At 35.9% G+C, this 14,872-nt stretch overlaps 1 protein-coding gene across 1 annotated transcript; it reads right to left on the bottom strand.

The window, feature by feature from the left end:
• Positions 1-247: 247 nt before the first annotated feature.
• LOC122655223 (beta-glucosidase 18-like) lies at positions 248-7,905 on the bottom strand. The gene is made up of 11 exons (XM_043849433.1): positions 7,839-7,905; positions 6,578-6,636; positions 5,908-5,983; positions 5,739-5,813; positions 5,229-5,316; positions 4,865-5,117; positions 4,637-4,752; positions 3,025-3,274; positions 2,217-2,319; positions 964-1,072; positions 248-467 (listed from the first exon to the last, which is right to left on the bottom strand). Exons 2-11 carry the CDS (start codon positions 6,578-6,580, stop codon positions 248-250), a joined length of 1,293 nt encoding a protein of 430 aa, XP_043705368.1. The 5' UTR covers positions 6,581-6,636; positions 7,839-7,905.
• Positions 7,906-14,872: the final 6,967 nt, after the last annotated feature.

Below are 14,872 nucleotides of genomic sequence, written 5' to 3'. Positions count from 1 at the left end.
AAATGACATTCCACCTAAGTCTTATTTAATACAAGTTTTTGTGTAAATCTCAGACCTTCAAAGAATGCAAAAATTTAGCAAAGAAATTCGGTGAAACACCCACATAAAAGTTGAAACTCCTTAGATGCACGCCAGATGAATTTCTAAAAACTCCTGCAATGTTTGCATGACCTAGATTCCCCAACACACTTCCATCAATACAAGTACATATCTAACTGCAAGCAATTTTTGTAGAAGTCACTTTTGATCATGATAAAACACGTCGAATTTTAATGTCACTGTCTATTGGTTCCTCCATCTTCACTCCATTTAGAAATTTCTTGTACCATTTTGCAGATAATTTTGGTATTCTCTCCAATGTATTGTAGTTCACATAATGAATCCCAAATCGCAAAGAATATCCATTTGACCATTCAAAATTGTCGAGTAGAGACCATATGAAGTACCCCTTCACATTAGCTCCATTGCTGCAAATATGATCAACAAGAGTTGGTGAAGATTAATAAGGGGAAAAACATCCGTGCAATAAACAATAAATATGGGGAAGCGCCTCTTGGCGTGGTGGTAGCTGCCAGTGCAATAGGGCACTAGCCTAAGTCCAAGGGAGAAGCCGTTGATTTGACTCCCCCTATCGGATGTTACACATCTTTATTCCACCTGCCCTCCCCCATTGGCCGCCCTCTCCTCTCAGAGTTGGGATGTCACCATAGTTGCCCTCTTGGGCTGTCACCCCTAGTGGCTTATGAGTCTTCAGTACGATCTTACCAAAAAAATAAAAACTAAAAGTAAAAATAAATGATAAATATAAAATAAAATAAAAATGTGGCAATTAGTTGGATTCAAGTTCTGTAGGAAAACATTGTTGTCGATGCTTATTAATCTTAATCCCTAAATGATTGTACACATAATTGCCATCTCCTAAAGAATTAAAAGATATGTTCTTCTTTAATGCTGATAACGTACCTCATTGCCTTGGTTAGCGAAGTTAAATAGCTACTTAAAAAGTCTACTCTCTTTGTATCATTGAGAAAGTCCTCGACAGGAGAATTGGGATAGCTTGCATCAGCATACCCTACAAACAAGGTATTGTGTTATTATTGTTAAGTTACAAGTGTATGTATGTGCACAAATGCATACCGTTTGAATTATGACTTTGAGCAAAAAAATGAAAGATATCCAAGGGTTTTTACTCTATTTATATCGACTAGAAAGCCTTACTTGGTCTACTACCTATTTGTGACATGTGCAAGGGTCATGAGGCAATATATATGAAGCATTGGCTATGCAAATCACATGTCAAATTTTAAATTTAAATTCAATCATATAACAACCCATGTATGTCAATGAACCCTTGTACTTTTTAGTTGTTTATATATTGACGTGCAACATAGTCTCAGGTTTTTAGAGTATTGATATTTCTTTGCTTAGAGGAAAGTAAAAATTAATGTTTCAATACAAGGTGTCAAATTTCAATTAAACAGGTCAGACCTAACCAAACTGATCGATTCAACCTGGACCAACCGAGTCCTTATTGGTTTGGGTTCAAGTTGATTATATGAAACCAATAGAAACCGAAATAAAAAAGAGGACTAAACCTGATAAGAAATTGAAACCAGACCATTATTAATCCGATAAGAAACCGAAAACATTAAAAAAAAAAAAAAAAATTTCCCATTGATTTTCTTATGTATACTTGTAAAATCAAAATTAGGTCTTACTGAACCCAATACTAGCCCGATTACAAATCGATAACAAAAATATCAGTAAGAAGCCGGACTAAAACCGATCAAAATCTAAACTTATTTAACGCTTTAATCTTAGGTTGACCTAGTAACAGACCCAAACCGATTTAGCCCAATGGAAATCGGACCGAACTGTAGGATTGACATCCGTAGTAGCAATCCCGCACCCAATATCTAGTGTTTTTTGCATATATAAATGATGAAATACAATTTTAGAAACTAAAACATGAAAGAAAAGGGGCAAAAAAACAATAACCAATATAAGTAAAGCATAAATTTTATCGAATTGTGATGATTAGATCTTACAGCTGTAGTTTAATGAAGAGCCAAGATTCTAAGATGCTCATTTCATAGCTACTTTAGTTTGGTTATAATGGTGGAATGCTAATGCAATGGTCCAATTAAACAAATCATTTATAAAGATGATCTATATGAAAAAGATAAACATATGCCAACTATTTTAGCATATCATACCATTTTCAGTAATCATCATTGGAGTGTTGTTATATCTTTCTTTGAAGTACATGACCACCTTCTCCATACTAGAAGGAACCGTATAAAAGTCTGGCATCCCTGTCTGAAAAGGGAAAAATACATCATTAAAGGTACATAATAAATTTATCAAAATGATAAATAAAGAATTATAATCAATTTTTTATGGCATTGATAATGGTAGAAAAGATGCTTCTTTTTGCTTTTTCTTTTTCTTTTTCTGGAGGGGATACCATGGACTACTATGATTAGTCAAATCATGAACCTAATAATGAAAAGATTCGTCTCTCAAAACCTAGAATGTTGGAACCCACTCCCCCCCCCCCCCCCCCAAAAAAAATGGTAAGTTATTTCCATTCAATTGAAGTAGCGGCTGATCAAGTCAAGAACGAACCAGCTCATTTGGGACACAATAGATTTTGAGATCAAAAGTATCCTTGATCCTAAAATCCCTTGAGATTCTACTAGGAACTTGCATTTAGCTACATGTTAGGGTATCCCAGATTCCTTCTTGTAATTCCCATGTAACATCTTTGTTGTGGCGGCCTCTCTTCTTTGGGGCCAAGCTGGACTCCCCCTCTCCCTCTTTTTCCCCTTCATTCTCTTCCCTTGGGTGTTATAGTTTCTGGACTTTGTTAAATAATTTTTTTTATATAAAAAAGTCTAAGTGGTTGAGTCTTGTAGGTTAACTATTGAATTTTCTTCTTCTTTTTTCAAAATAAGGTCACCCATTTTACAACTTAATTTGTTTGAAATAAATATATTCACAACTTAACTTTTTTTCACTTACCGGCTCTCCAATAGGACGACCATTTCTTTCTGCTGTGGGGTTCACAAATGCATCAATTTGTGAAGCCATAGAGTTGCATCGAGAGAACAGGCAATCTTGTGCATAGAAGGTTGTATAATGATTCAAGCCAATGAAGTCTAATTTATTTTTCAACTTTTCTTTTTCTTCTAGTGAGAATATTGGTAGTAGTGGACCCAATATTTCACGCATTTCAGAAGGATAATCACCATACATTATGGGGTCCAATATCCTACAAACATAAAATATTTGAATATTTCAGAAGAAAATAATTGAAGAAAACATAAATAACTTTAAGAAGATGTTTAGTAGTTTTCATTTTTTTATTTCTTTCTTTAGTTTGGTGTGGTCATAGTTGTGTTATGATTCTCCTTTGTTTGGCTAACTTGGCTTTCTGCCTAGTGGAATATTGTATTCTTCGTCTAATTGTTTCTCCCTTGTTGAAAGACTTATTCAACAGCAAAAAAAACTTAGGCTCAGAATTAGCTATATATTCTTAATGTAATCACATCTAAGGCATGATGATTATGTTGTTTATTAAAGTGTTACATTAAAAATTTAATCCATATGAGTGATACCTTATGCAACATTAGAGGATTCAATCTAGAACAAGAGGGACTTACGTTACCTAACAGTCCACAATCGTAAACTATTCGAAGAAATATATTACTAATGAGCACAAGCTGATCCGCAATCCCTTGAACAACAGTTGCACGAGATGTGGAACCAAAAACACTTTACACTCATAAGGGATCAAAACCCTAACTCACAAATAGAGGGAAGAGAGGTGTCTCTCTCCCCTCCCTGCTACTTTAATTAGAGATTTTGAGATGCTAAAATCCTATACCACACAACTTGCCTAGTGGTGAGATCTTATTTAATGATCCTACTCATCTATCCCTATCTTTATTTCTTAAATAAAGATAATTATGCATTAAGATGGTATTAAGTAGAAATATTAATGCGGTTCCCAAAGCAATATTTTTATTATGGTTTAGTCCCCCCATTTAAGAATATCGCATAATAGCAGACCTACGAGCAAGAAAATAATTACTACCACCATTCTACTCCATCAAAATATCTTATATAGAGAATCTCGATTATAGATTGAAAACAGAATAATTTTGAAAAATCTTCAAGATATAATAATTAATAAATAATAATATTTACTCATAAGTGTTCTAGTTCAATATACACCACACTCACATTTGTGTTTAGAATCACAATTCCCATCAATGCGTCAACCAGATGAAAAAAATTCCGAGTTCTATCCCTAGTTGGGAACAATTTATGGCATAAGCATAGGACAATCAAACGACCAAAGTTATTAAAAAGAATTTTATATACTATTAAATTTTTTAAATTAGGTATGATGCACACATAAATCCAACAAAGTAGAATACAAATTCTAACTCATTAAATAAGCTATTATAATAAGGAGGAAGTGTTATAATTAACAAGATACGCAACACGAGTGATTTTAGAGAGATAAAAAACAACAAGACATTACTAGTAGTAATAGCACTTATTTAAAATCATCATCTTATTACATCCACACATAGGTGAGGAATGTAGAATAATTGATTTTTATTACCATGCATGGAAGAAATCAACAGCCCGTCCAGCTGCTAGGTGATCTGCTAGGGTATCTCTAAGTGGTTCATACCACATTGCATGTATAACGATCCCAATCATACCTCCTTGTTTAACCTTTGTTTAAGGCAAAAAATAACACAAAACAAAAATGCTTGCATGAGGTTCCAATTATAAACCATATACATGTAGAGAACACGTAGAAGAAGAAGAAGAGTTTATATATTACCTGATATTTTCTCCTATAAATGTCTACAGCAATGGCATGTGATAATATCATATTGTGTGCAACGACATATGGTTCATTTGCTGGGTTCCCATAGCGACAACCATTTGAGGGTTTGGTGCAATGGTTGGGTGGGATATCCCCTATGATATAGCCAAGTTTTGCTACAAGGTTTGGCTCATTCATTGTTGACCAATATTTCACTCTATCCCCAAAAGCTTTGAAACATACTTCCGCAAAATATCCAAAATCTTTCCTGCATGTGTAAGTAGTGGAATTTTGAAGAAAATATAACAAAAATTAATAAAATGATAAGAATACAATTAAAACATTGATAAACAACATAGTGAAAATAAAATAGACTTACTGCATTTCTGGGCTCAACCATGAGTCATATCGATCTTCAAGTTCTTGAGGAAGATCAACATGGTGCAATGTAACAAATGGTTGTATCCCTGTTCGAATCCGTAACAATTAAGATAAGAAATTATTTTTTCCTCTAGTTGCAGATAATTAAAGGGAAATGCAGTGAATTAGAAAAAACATTATACTTGTGATTATGTAATAAACTTAAAATATTACTAAACATGGTACTTAAAAATTTCAAGTGTCCGGATGCGCTTTTTTATTTTTTCATTTCTTGGCCTAGCCCATCTGAGTTGCACCCTTAACTCAAATCCAAGAAATCTGGTTGAGAATCAACTAGATTACAATTATGCATTTTTTTTAATTTGAGATTAATATTATTTTTCATTGGTGGTAATGATTGAAAATGTTTCCATTTTGTTCTTAATTCAATTTTATTCTCCTCAATTCACTTATAAACAAAGATAGCCTAAAAAAATAAATTAAAATTAAATAAATAAAGAAATTTTACCTTTTTGTAAGAGAGCATTAATTAGTTTGTTGTAGAATTCAATTCCTGCACGGTTAACTTTTCCAAATCTACCTTCTGCATTTAAGACAGAATTTAAGCATAAAAATATCAAGTAATTAATTGATCAGTTTCAATTAATGTTAATAGGATTGATCATGGTAAAACTTACTTGGTAGGATTCTGGACCATGAAATGGAAAATCTATAGGAATTCACTCCAAGGGAATGCATTAACTCCACATCTTCCTGTTTGACAATAAGAGATTATAGACCCAAGTTCGAGATCTTTACCCAAGTAATAAGATGCAATAAACTTGATCTTGAAACAACAAAAGAACTTAAAAAGGAATAATAAGCTTTAAAATATTAGAATCTGGCTAAAGTGGAGATTTGACCCTTCCATATAACGCCCTCATAATAATTTTAGGAACCAGCTGAGTGTGGGCGAACCTTCAGTCCTTAAATAGGTCCAAAACTATGGTTTCTCAAATTGGTATCATTTTGTCCAAAGCTTTTATTCTAAGTAGCTAGGTTGGATGAGTCAAGATTTTCTTTTGGGGTCAGATTTGTGCTACATTGTATTCGAACGTGATTATTTGATATGAAAATGACTTATGTTATTTTCAACAATTATCACTGTCCATGTGAAATGAAATGATTTAACCTTATGGAAAAAAGAATTGTTATAACAAAAGGGTAATAAAGTAAGGTTATTGTAATCAACTTTGGTGACGAGGTCTTCCCAACAAAATATTTGCTTCAAAAGAGCTATACTAGTTTCCCAAAAAACTTTTTATTGTGAAGAACTTAATAAGAAGTGAAAAGTATGTGAACACGTACCATGTATCGGTGGTAGTGATCAGTAGAAACATCTGCATTGCTTCCATCTTTGATACCTCCTATAAGATGATCCAAAGAAAATTATTTTAGACACTGGAGTAATTATTAAATCAATAAGTGATCATCAATGTCATCTCCATTGTCTTCTCTTGCCACTGATTATCCAAGGTCATGAATTAATAAATCCAGGTTTCGTAGCCATTATTAAGAGGGGTTATGGAAATTGTTGTTTTATCCCAAGGGTGTGTAGCTAAGTTGAGAATGACCAATACCTCAATTAAGAGGCCATAAATTCAACTCTCCATCATGAGCACCTATCAGGAAAAAGAAGATTTATGGATCCATTTAAAATTCATTTATTTTGGAATTTTTCTATTTTAAATTATTGTCTTTGTTGGAACTTCCTTGAGAATATAGACCATCTATCTTTTTCCTATCTCGTCTCCAAGTCGGTTTGGAGTAGCATTCTCAGAAAATATTGGTTTGTTTTTAGATTTGTCATTTCTTCTAACAAAGAATAAAGGTGAATTTTGTAATCTTTCAATGGTAAAACCACCTGTGACACTCTTGGTAAGCTATTTCTTAGTGCATTGAATCATCATATCTGGTGAGAACGAAATAAAAGGATTTTTTTCTCGGGTTCTATTGAACAAATCTGAGACTCCATTACTTTGGAGATAAAAAATAAAATTATTCACAGATGTGCTATCTACCCGACTATTACCAGAAATAGACATCTTGCCTTGGCTTGGAATCTTCCTCTTGTTTCTCCCCCTAGTGTATCCTCAATTTTCTTTGTTTCTCCCCTCCCCCCCCCCCCATCCTCCCACCTTGTTTTATTGTTCCCTCATTTGTTTGGTTGTTTTTTGTCCCCTTAATTTTATTGTATCAATTTTGATGATTGTTATGTTTTCTTTTGTTGAGGTCTTTCCCCCTTGCTAGCCTTTGGTTTTTCAGATTTTGTCTCTCTTTTCTTTAATAAATTATCCTTTCATCAAAAAAAGATGTTGATACCAGACATATTAATTAGGGTCCCACAATATGCTACAAGTAGAGTTAAACTTTATACATTCTCTAATCTTTACATTTAGGAATATTATCGTTAATGCAAAGTGTAATGCCCTAAATTTAATTTATTTGTTCCCACCTCATGAAATGATTCCAAAGTAGTAGTGGATTTTAGTAATTTCAAAAAGAAACTCCAAAAGTAATGGATTGTAGACTACATCTCAAAAAAATAAGGTCAAAAGTGGAAAGTTACCTGGCAAATGAGTAAATACATCCCAGTTGTTGAGGCTTTTGTTACCTTCTAAGTAGGCACCTTCAACCTGTAAATGTATGTATTAAAGAATAAATCCAGACGCTTATGAAGATGCTCAGAGCTTCTGGAAAATGTGCAAGAGATATAGTAGCTTGATAACACCAAAATGGGAGAAAGATCGCCAACTGGTTGACCAGCGCACGTTGCCCCTACAACCAGACATAGGGGCACGCATAATGATTGACCGTTGCAACCCACTTGGAAAAATGAAAATGACCAAGGGTGCGGTGATCATTTTGCGTGCCCCTGTGTCTGGGTGTAAGTGCGGTGTGCTCTGTGCGACCAGGTGGCGTTCTCTTTCCCTACCAAAATTTTATTTCATATAGTTCAAATAACATATATCCATGAAATTTAATGTGCGACAACAAATTGAGAGGAAATTAAATAAAAATTTGTAAGAGTTCTTGTGTTCATTCATGAAACCCTCTATCGAATAAGGGTAGACCACCAAATGTGATAATCGGTTTGTTTCTGGTTATTTAGTTCTATTTCGGCTTGGTTCAAGATATAGAATTTAGAAATCAAAACTAAACCCAATCGAGAATAAAAACACATTTTTAAAACCAAAACCGAACCGACTTGATTTGATTTGGGTTTTTATTCAATTTCATTTTTTATTCCTTGTTCGGTTTATATCCTATTACTTAGACATCTCACCAATAAATAATATAGAATTGAGCCTCCAATTATTAATACAAGTTGACTTTGAATACAGTACACAATCCACAAGAAAAATAGAAAGTTCAAGTATCTTATTTTGGGAAGAATCACAAAAATTATAGTTCAAAGTTAACAATATATAGTTAATCACTTGCATTCATAAGGATGAAAAGTAAACAAATGTCCCATTTTACTTGTGACTTAATGATGTTTTATGCTTTTATCTTAGAAAATCTAAATGGTTCTTCCCTTTACCATATCTGAACAAGCTATAAATAAGATTGTTCCACATAGAACTTTCCTTTGTATACTAGGGGCTTTCGGAGTATTTTTGTGGTAGCCCACAAACCTTAACTCTAAACTACTAATACAATTTAGAGTAAATTTGGTTCAATTCTAATCAAATGGTTTTACCCTTAAAATTAAAACCAAACTGAAATTGAGAAACAAATTCCTTATTTAAAAACCAAAACTGAATCGATTCTTCTTCAATTCGGTTCAACCCGTATGCCCCATAGAAAATAAAAACTGTTAAAAAATATTTAAAAATAAATAGATGGATGAAAAATTGAGAAAAAATCCAAATATATGGAGGTATATGGTTGCATTTGACTCTAAAATTGGATATGCGGTGAATCAAGACCTTGCATATCTATTACTTCCATGTGGGTGACGTGTGTTTTATGGGAAGCCTTTCCTATATGTGGCCAAGTTACATTAATTTATATAATTACTAACCCCATGTAATACAATGTCTAGTTAGCTTCAATTATTCTTTCTACACATGTAATCTCCTTGCAAAGCATTAATAGAAGAGTTATTAACATGCATTAAGGTTAGGAACTACATAAAGTTCACCATGTTGTTGCAAGTTATACAAAAGTAATATATATACATATATATATATATATATATAAGTAATCTCTAATAAGGCAATAAAGAGTATTATTGACTCTATATTATAGGGGCAAAAAATTTAAGACCTAGATGTATCTACGGTGTAGGAAAAGTTTCTCCATTCTCTAATACATAATAATGGATATTACTAGAATTTTTGCAGTTTTCCAACTGTTGGTGCATTTTTAACCATTAAAATATGCTCTTTTTTTATGAAAATTGACCCATGAAATGGTTGTGGTTCTCTATAACATGGATCCACCCAACATATGATAAGAAGTTCAATATTATTAGTGTATCAAGTAAATCATATCCCAAATCCTTTTCAAGTAAATGTATCATTTGCAGCATTGTTACCCATACAAATACTGCTTATCATATTTTGGGAATATGGTTTTGAGAGTGGGAATATAAAGGTTAAAAAGGGGGTGCATCTTGTTGTCACCATGTAGGTGAACTAAGAAGTTGTAACCTTACTTTTTTGCCCTTTGTCTTATTCCCATAAGTTATTTAATGTAAGTTAATCTCGTCATTTCATATGAATAATGACAACTTTTGAAAATGACGTAATGATAACTCATTTTCAATTTCTTTTGAAAACTTTTTTTTTTTTTTTACCTTTGATTAAAGGCCAAATGTTCTCTGTGTCGAGGGTGCAGGCTGCACCCAGACAAATGGGGGTGAGCAAAATGACTACCCTACCCCCTGAATGGTAGACTCATGTGTTTGGGCACAGGCTGCGCTGCGGCATAGAGAACATCAACCCTTGATTAAAATAAATTTTAGGAATAAGACAAGAGGCCAAAATGTAAGGTTACAATCTTGTTGTAACCAATCTTAGTTACAACAAGATTTTTTTGGTAAAAAATAACTTGAACAACTAATGTGAAAGTAAACTTGACTGTCACCCCACAAAAGCACATTTTATAAGAACTTGTGAACCCTTAATTATGAGGTATTGATCCTTACCAACTGAGCTTCCCCAGGGTTCAATGTTCTCATTATGAGGACGTCTTTATAGCCTTATTTTCATTGAATGACAAAGGAAAACAAACTACGTTGATCAACCAAAGAAGAAATGAATTGATTCAAGAGAAGTCCCCAAAAAACATGAAAGAAAGAAACAAGCTATTGGAAATATAAAAAACCCTTGCAAAACTAAAAAAATAAAATAAAATAAAACAAAGAGAGAGAGAGAGAGAGAGAAGATGAATTTTTAAACCATATGTGGCTGGTTGGAGTGTTTTCTTAATTACCTGATAAGCAGACGTTGCAGTTCCAAAAAGAAACGTTAGAGGAAACTGGCTACGATGCAAGAGGCAACTACTGAAACAGATCAGTTGAGTAAAACAAATGGCTGCAAAGAATAATTTCATCATCTTTTCTAAGTGAAGGTCTTCTGTTATGTTCTGTCTTGGACTATCTATTTTTGGATTCGTAAATTTTATATATATATAGAAGCTAGCACCCAAGGAGAATTATGGTTCGAACGACACTTCTGTATCTTACATTTAAGGAGATTTCATTTGGTGGCATGAAAAAGCATGCACCATTCAAGTACTTCTTTCTTCATACAAAAATGCCTCATGCTTCGTGCCACTTTATTATTCTATGTGACGCATGCATGCATGTATTGAACTATTGATCTTCCTTCCTCTTTTCTTTGTCCTTTTTTTTTATTAAGCCTCTATTTTTGTTGTTATTATTTGAGCAGTGCCCCCATGCATGCTTACTTGAACAGTGCCCCATGCTGATTAATCTGATCCCCCAATAAAATAACGATTGGAGTCTGGATCAGCTCCACATATGGAGATAAGTTGACATGTGTTCAGATCATCCACCAAGCAACTAACCTTTTTTTTATTAACGTGTAATCACACAAACCACACACCAATCCCAAAAGGTTAACCACCAGGCAACAACCTTGAACCCCCTACTTAGCTTTTGTTAAAAATTTTTAAATATTATAAAAGGAAATAGTGGGACCCATTTGCTTTTTCTTCCACACCTCCGACTGTCGACCACAAAGGTATCCTCCATGGATCTCCTCTCTCCAAACAACAATCACCTATAAGTATCATGTCAAGGTACTTGGCATTTGGTTGGATTCTTGAGATAATCCCTTCCCACCACTTCCCAGTTCCCTGAATGTGATGAATCCCTCCCCAACCAACCCTTTTATTTAAGAATAATTTATTCCCAACCTAATCTAAATCAAAAAGTCCCATTTTCTTTTCTCCTCTGTGCTTCTCTATCCCTTCCTCTCTCGCTTGCTCACTGTCTCTGCTTCAACAAGAGGATACCGGTCATCACCCATGATGATCTTTAGCCTAAGATCCAACACATTGCCAATGGTGATCGTTCCCATCTCTAATCCCAACATCCATGAATATGGTTTTTATGCTCTGCAATTTAACTCATCGGGCATGGGAAGCAAAACTATCCAGAGGAATGTTACAATACTTCTGTTTGGGAACAATTTTGGTCATCAATTTAAATTTTTGAGTTACAGAGACAGTGCTCTATGGAGAAGTGTGAAAGGAGGACAAAGCATAAAAATCTTTCTTGGCCTTTTTCTTAAGATCAGGTGTAAAATTGAGCTCGTTCCATCCACATCGACACTACCAAACCCTGCCCCTGACTGGTTGGAATTTTTGGTTGAAGGACAGGAACCCCTGACATGGCATCCAAGCACACTGTGGAGTATCACCCCAGTGATTGAATTTAATGAAGAACCCCCAAGGATTTTCTCCTACATACCTATCAGAAGATGGATTGTTGATCCTTGCAGTTGCACTGCCCACAGCATAATGTACTGCATGGACTCAAGGTACTCTCTCTCCTCTTCATGAATGTGGATCCCACCCTTGAAAATTTATGTAAAAGGCCTTGGGTGACATGTGGGTGCAAAGCCCTGACCCTGGGTCAAACCCCTGTGTAAGCCCATAGAGAAACAGCCTTACTGTAATCTCTGGGCGATGCAGACATCGCCCAGAGTGGAAAAATTCAATATTTTAATGATCAGAAGTGTGGGGACCACCCATATTGGACATGGGCACCCTCCATAGGTTGAGGGAAGTCTGGGGAACCACCTCATATCCTTGGACCCTTGTGGACCCCACCAGAGAGCCCAGAATGGCTGAAAAGCAGCTTAAAAATGCATTTTCAAAAGAGGCCTAGGCAGCCAAATAGGCCCCAGTGAGAGGCTGGCCTATAAATAGGTGGCCTTAGGCTCATTTTAGAGCTTTGGTTACTATTGAAATAGTGGGGAGAAGGAGAAGAAAGAAAAGAGAGAAAAGAGAAGGAAGGGAAGAAGAAAGGAAGGAAAGGAAGAGGAGAGAAGGAAGAGAAGCAGCCCTGCCTCCAAGGCTCAGTTCGAGCAGCCCCTCTGAACATTCCAGGTATAAATTCATACCTCTAAGAAGCTGTCTATTGCTGCTACTATTCACCACCTTATATCTCTGTGTTTTTGAAGCCTTTCTAGCCATTGGTAGCCCAGAACAGTTGGGGGGTGCCATGGACCATCTCAAATCCAACATGCAACCAAGGTGCATGAAGGATCTGAGCATTTTATGATATTTTCATGGTTGTTCTTTACTTGAGACCGAAACCCAGGCTGTGCCAGACTGCACTGCATTGTTACACCAAGAACAGGCAGTCTGGGGCTCAGATCTGTGTGCTCTGGCTGCATGCAGCCTAGACATTGATTGTAACAGCTTTAGATCATTGTATTATACATAAATCAAGCCTTGCATGCAGCCACAGCCTTGGTTTGCTGCTGAGATATGCTGGGTTACTATTCACTGGGCTGTCTGGGCAGCTCCTGGCAGCCAAGTGGTGAGCCCAGATGAAAATACATGGGGTCCAGTGCAAAGTACACCATAGGGGGTCCATGTTGACCTAACATGCATGGGGGGATGATAAGAGCACTGCCCATGGTCAAAAACCTAGGAATCTCAGCCTGTTCACGTTGTATGCAGGCTCTGGGCGATGCATCTAATGCCCAGAGACATCGCCCAGAGAATGAAAGCTTGCAAAACTGCTGATCTGCTTTGGGGATTTTCATCCATGGACCATAAAATAGTGTAGGGAGCTGGAAAATAACCAAAATACCCCTCCCCACATCTGTCCATAAGTGTGAATACCTTGGGTACCTAAGTGGGCCCCACAGGGCTTGGAAACCCTGTCTATGTTGGTCCTGTAGCACTGCTAAGTTGGAATCAGTGTTGTGTGGTTATTTGGACCTAGAAACATGTACTACTATGGTAAATGACCATTCTGCCCCCAAGTCACAATCTCTGGATGACATAGGCCTAAGACCCAGTGCAAGGCCCAGAGAATTCCAAGTGATATTCAATTGTGCACCGAGTCAACCCAGTGAGCTTAGATCAACCCTAGGACATCCAAAAATTGTTTGGAATATTAAGTAACGTATTTTTTATTTATATCTAGGGTTTGATCCCACGCTCGAGGCCTACAGCCAGACTGCAACCAGAACTAAAACTACAACTGAATTCATATAACCAAACCCAAGTGAGTGAAATGTTATCGTGTATGTACGTGTAATAGTATTATTATGCCGGCAATTAAATTCTTCAATTATATTGCTTGTTACTTAATTAAATTCAATTTCTCAAATATTACATATCGTGTGATTGTTGATCAATTCTGCTTGAATATATCATGATGGTTGTGAATGATAGACTAGATGTCGTAGTCGGCTTGGAAATGAGGCCTGTGGTAGCCCGTAGAATGGGATATAGTTGACACCGCCTGACTCATACGATGCCATATAGACATGGGGCTAGAGTTTCATCATCCGTGCTACGCACCCTTTCCAACAGGGGTTAAGGTGTTGGATGATTGTGAGGACTACCATAAAACCTCGAGCGTTTATGCTGGGAAGCCTCAGCTCAGCTTGGATGCCCCAGGGCAAATATGCCGGGAAGCCTCGAGCTACATGCTTGGGAAGCACCAATAGGTGAATCATGGCTATATGCCAAACAAAGTTTATGTACCGGTAAGGTGAATTGATATTAAGTCGATTACCTCACAAGTTTAATCTAGAGGGCCGGTCGGGCTGACCTGGGTAAGGAGATGCTGGAGCCAGCTGGTCCTCTCTGATAACTCAATGGGTGTATCATGGGAAAAGGTAACCAAGCCCACATCAGGGATACATGTATTGGGGATTGTAGTAGCGCTAACCTGACTTAGTTATATTGTTAGGTGGTTAATAATTAATCTGGACTTGCATATCATGTAGGATCATGTGGATTGTGGTTGCATATGCATGCATGATGATATGTTTTACTCACGGACTCAGTGGGGCTCACACTCTGTTATATATGTTTTTCTATTAGATGATTCTGCAGGTGGATGCCGTTGTGGCATGGAGGCTCATTACGAGGAGGAGAGCC

This window comes from Telopea speciosissima, chromosome 3 (genome assembly GCF_018873765.1).
Source record: "Telopea speciosissima isolate NSW1024214 ecotype Mountain lineage chromosome 3, Tspe_v1, whole genome shotgun sequence".
NCBI lineage: Eukaryota > Viridiplantae > Streptophyta > Magnoliopsida > Proteales > Proteaceae > Telopea > Telopea speciosissima.
This window is presented reverse-complemented; position numbering and strand designations above follow the sequence as displayed.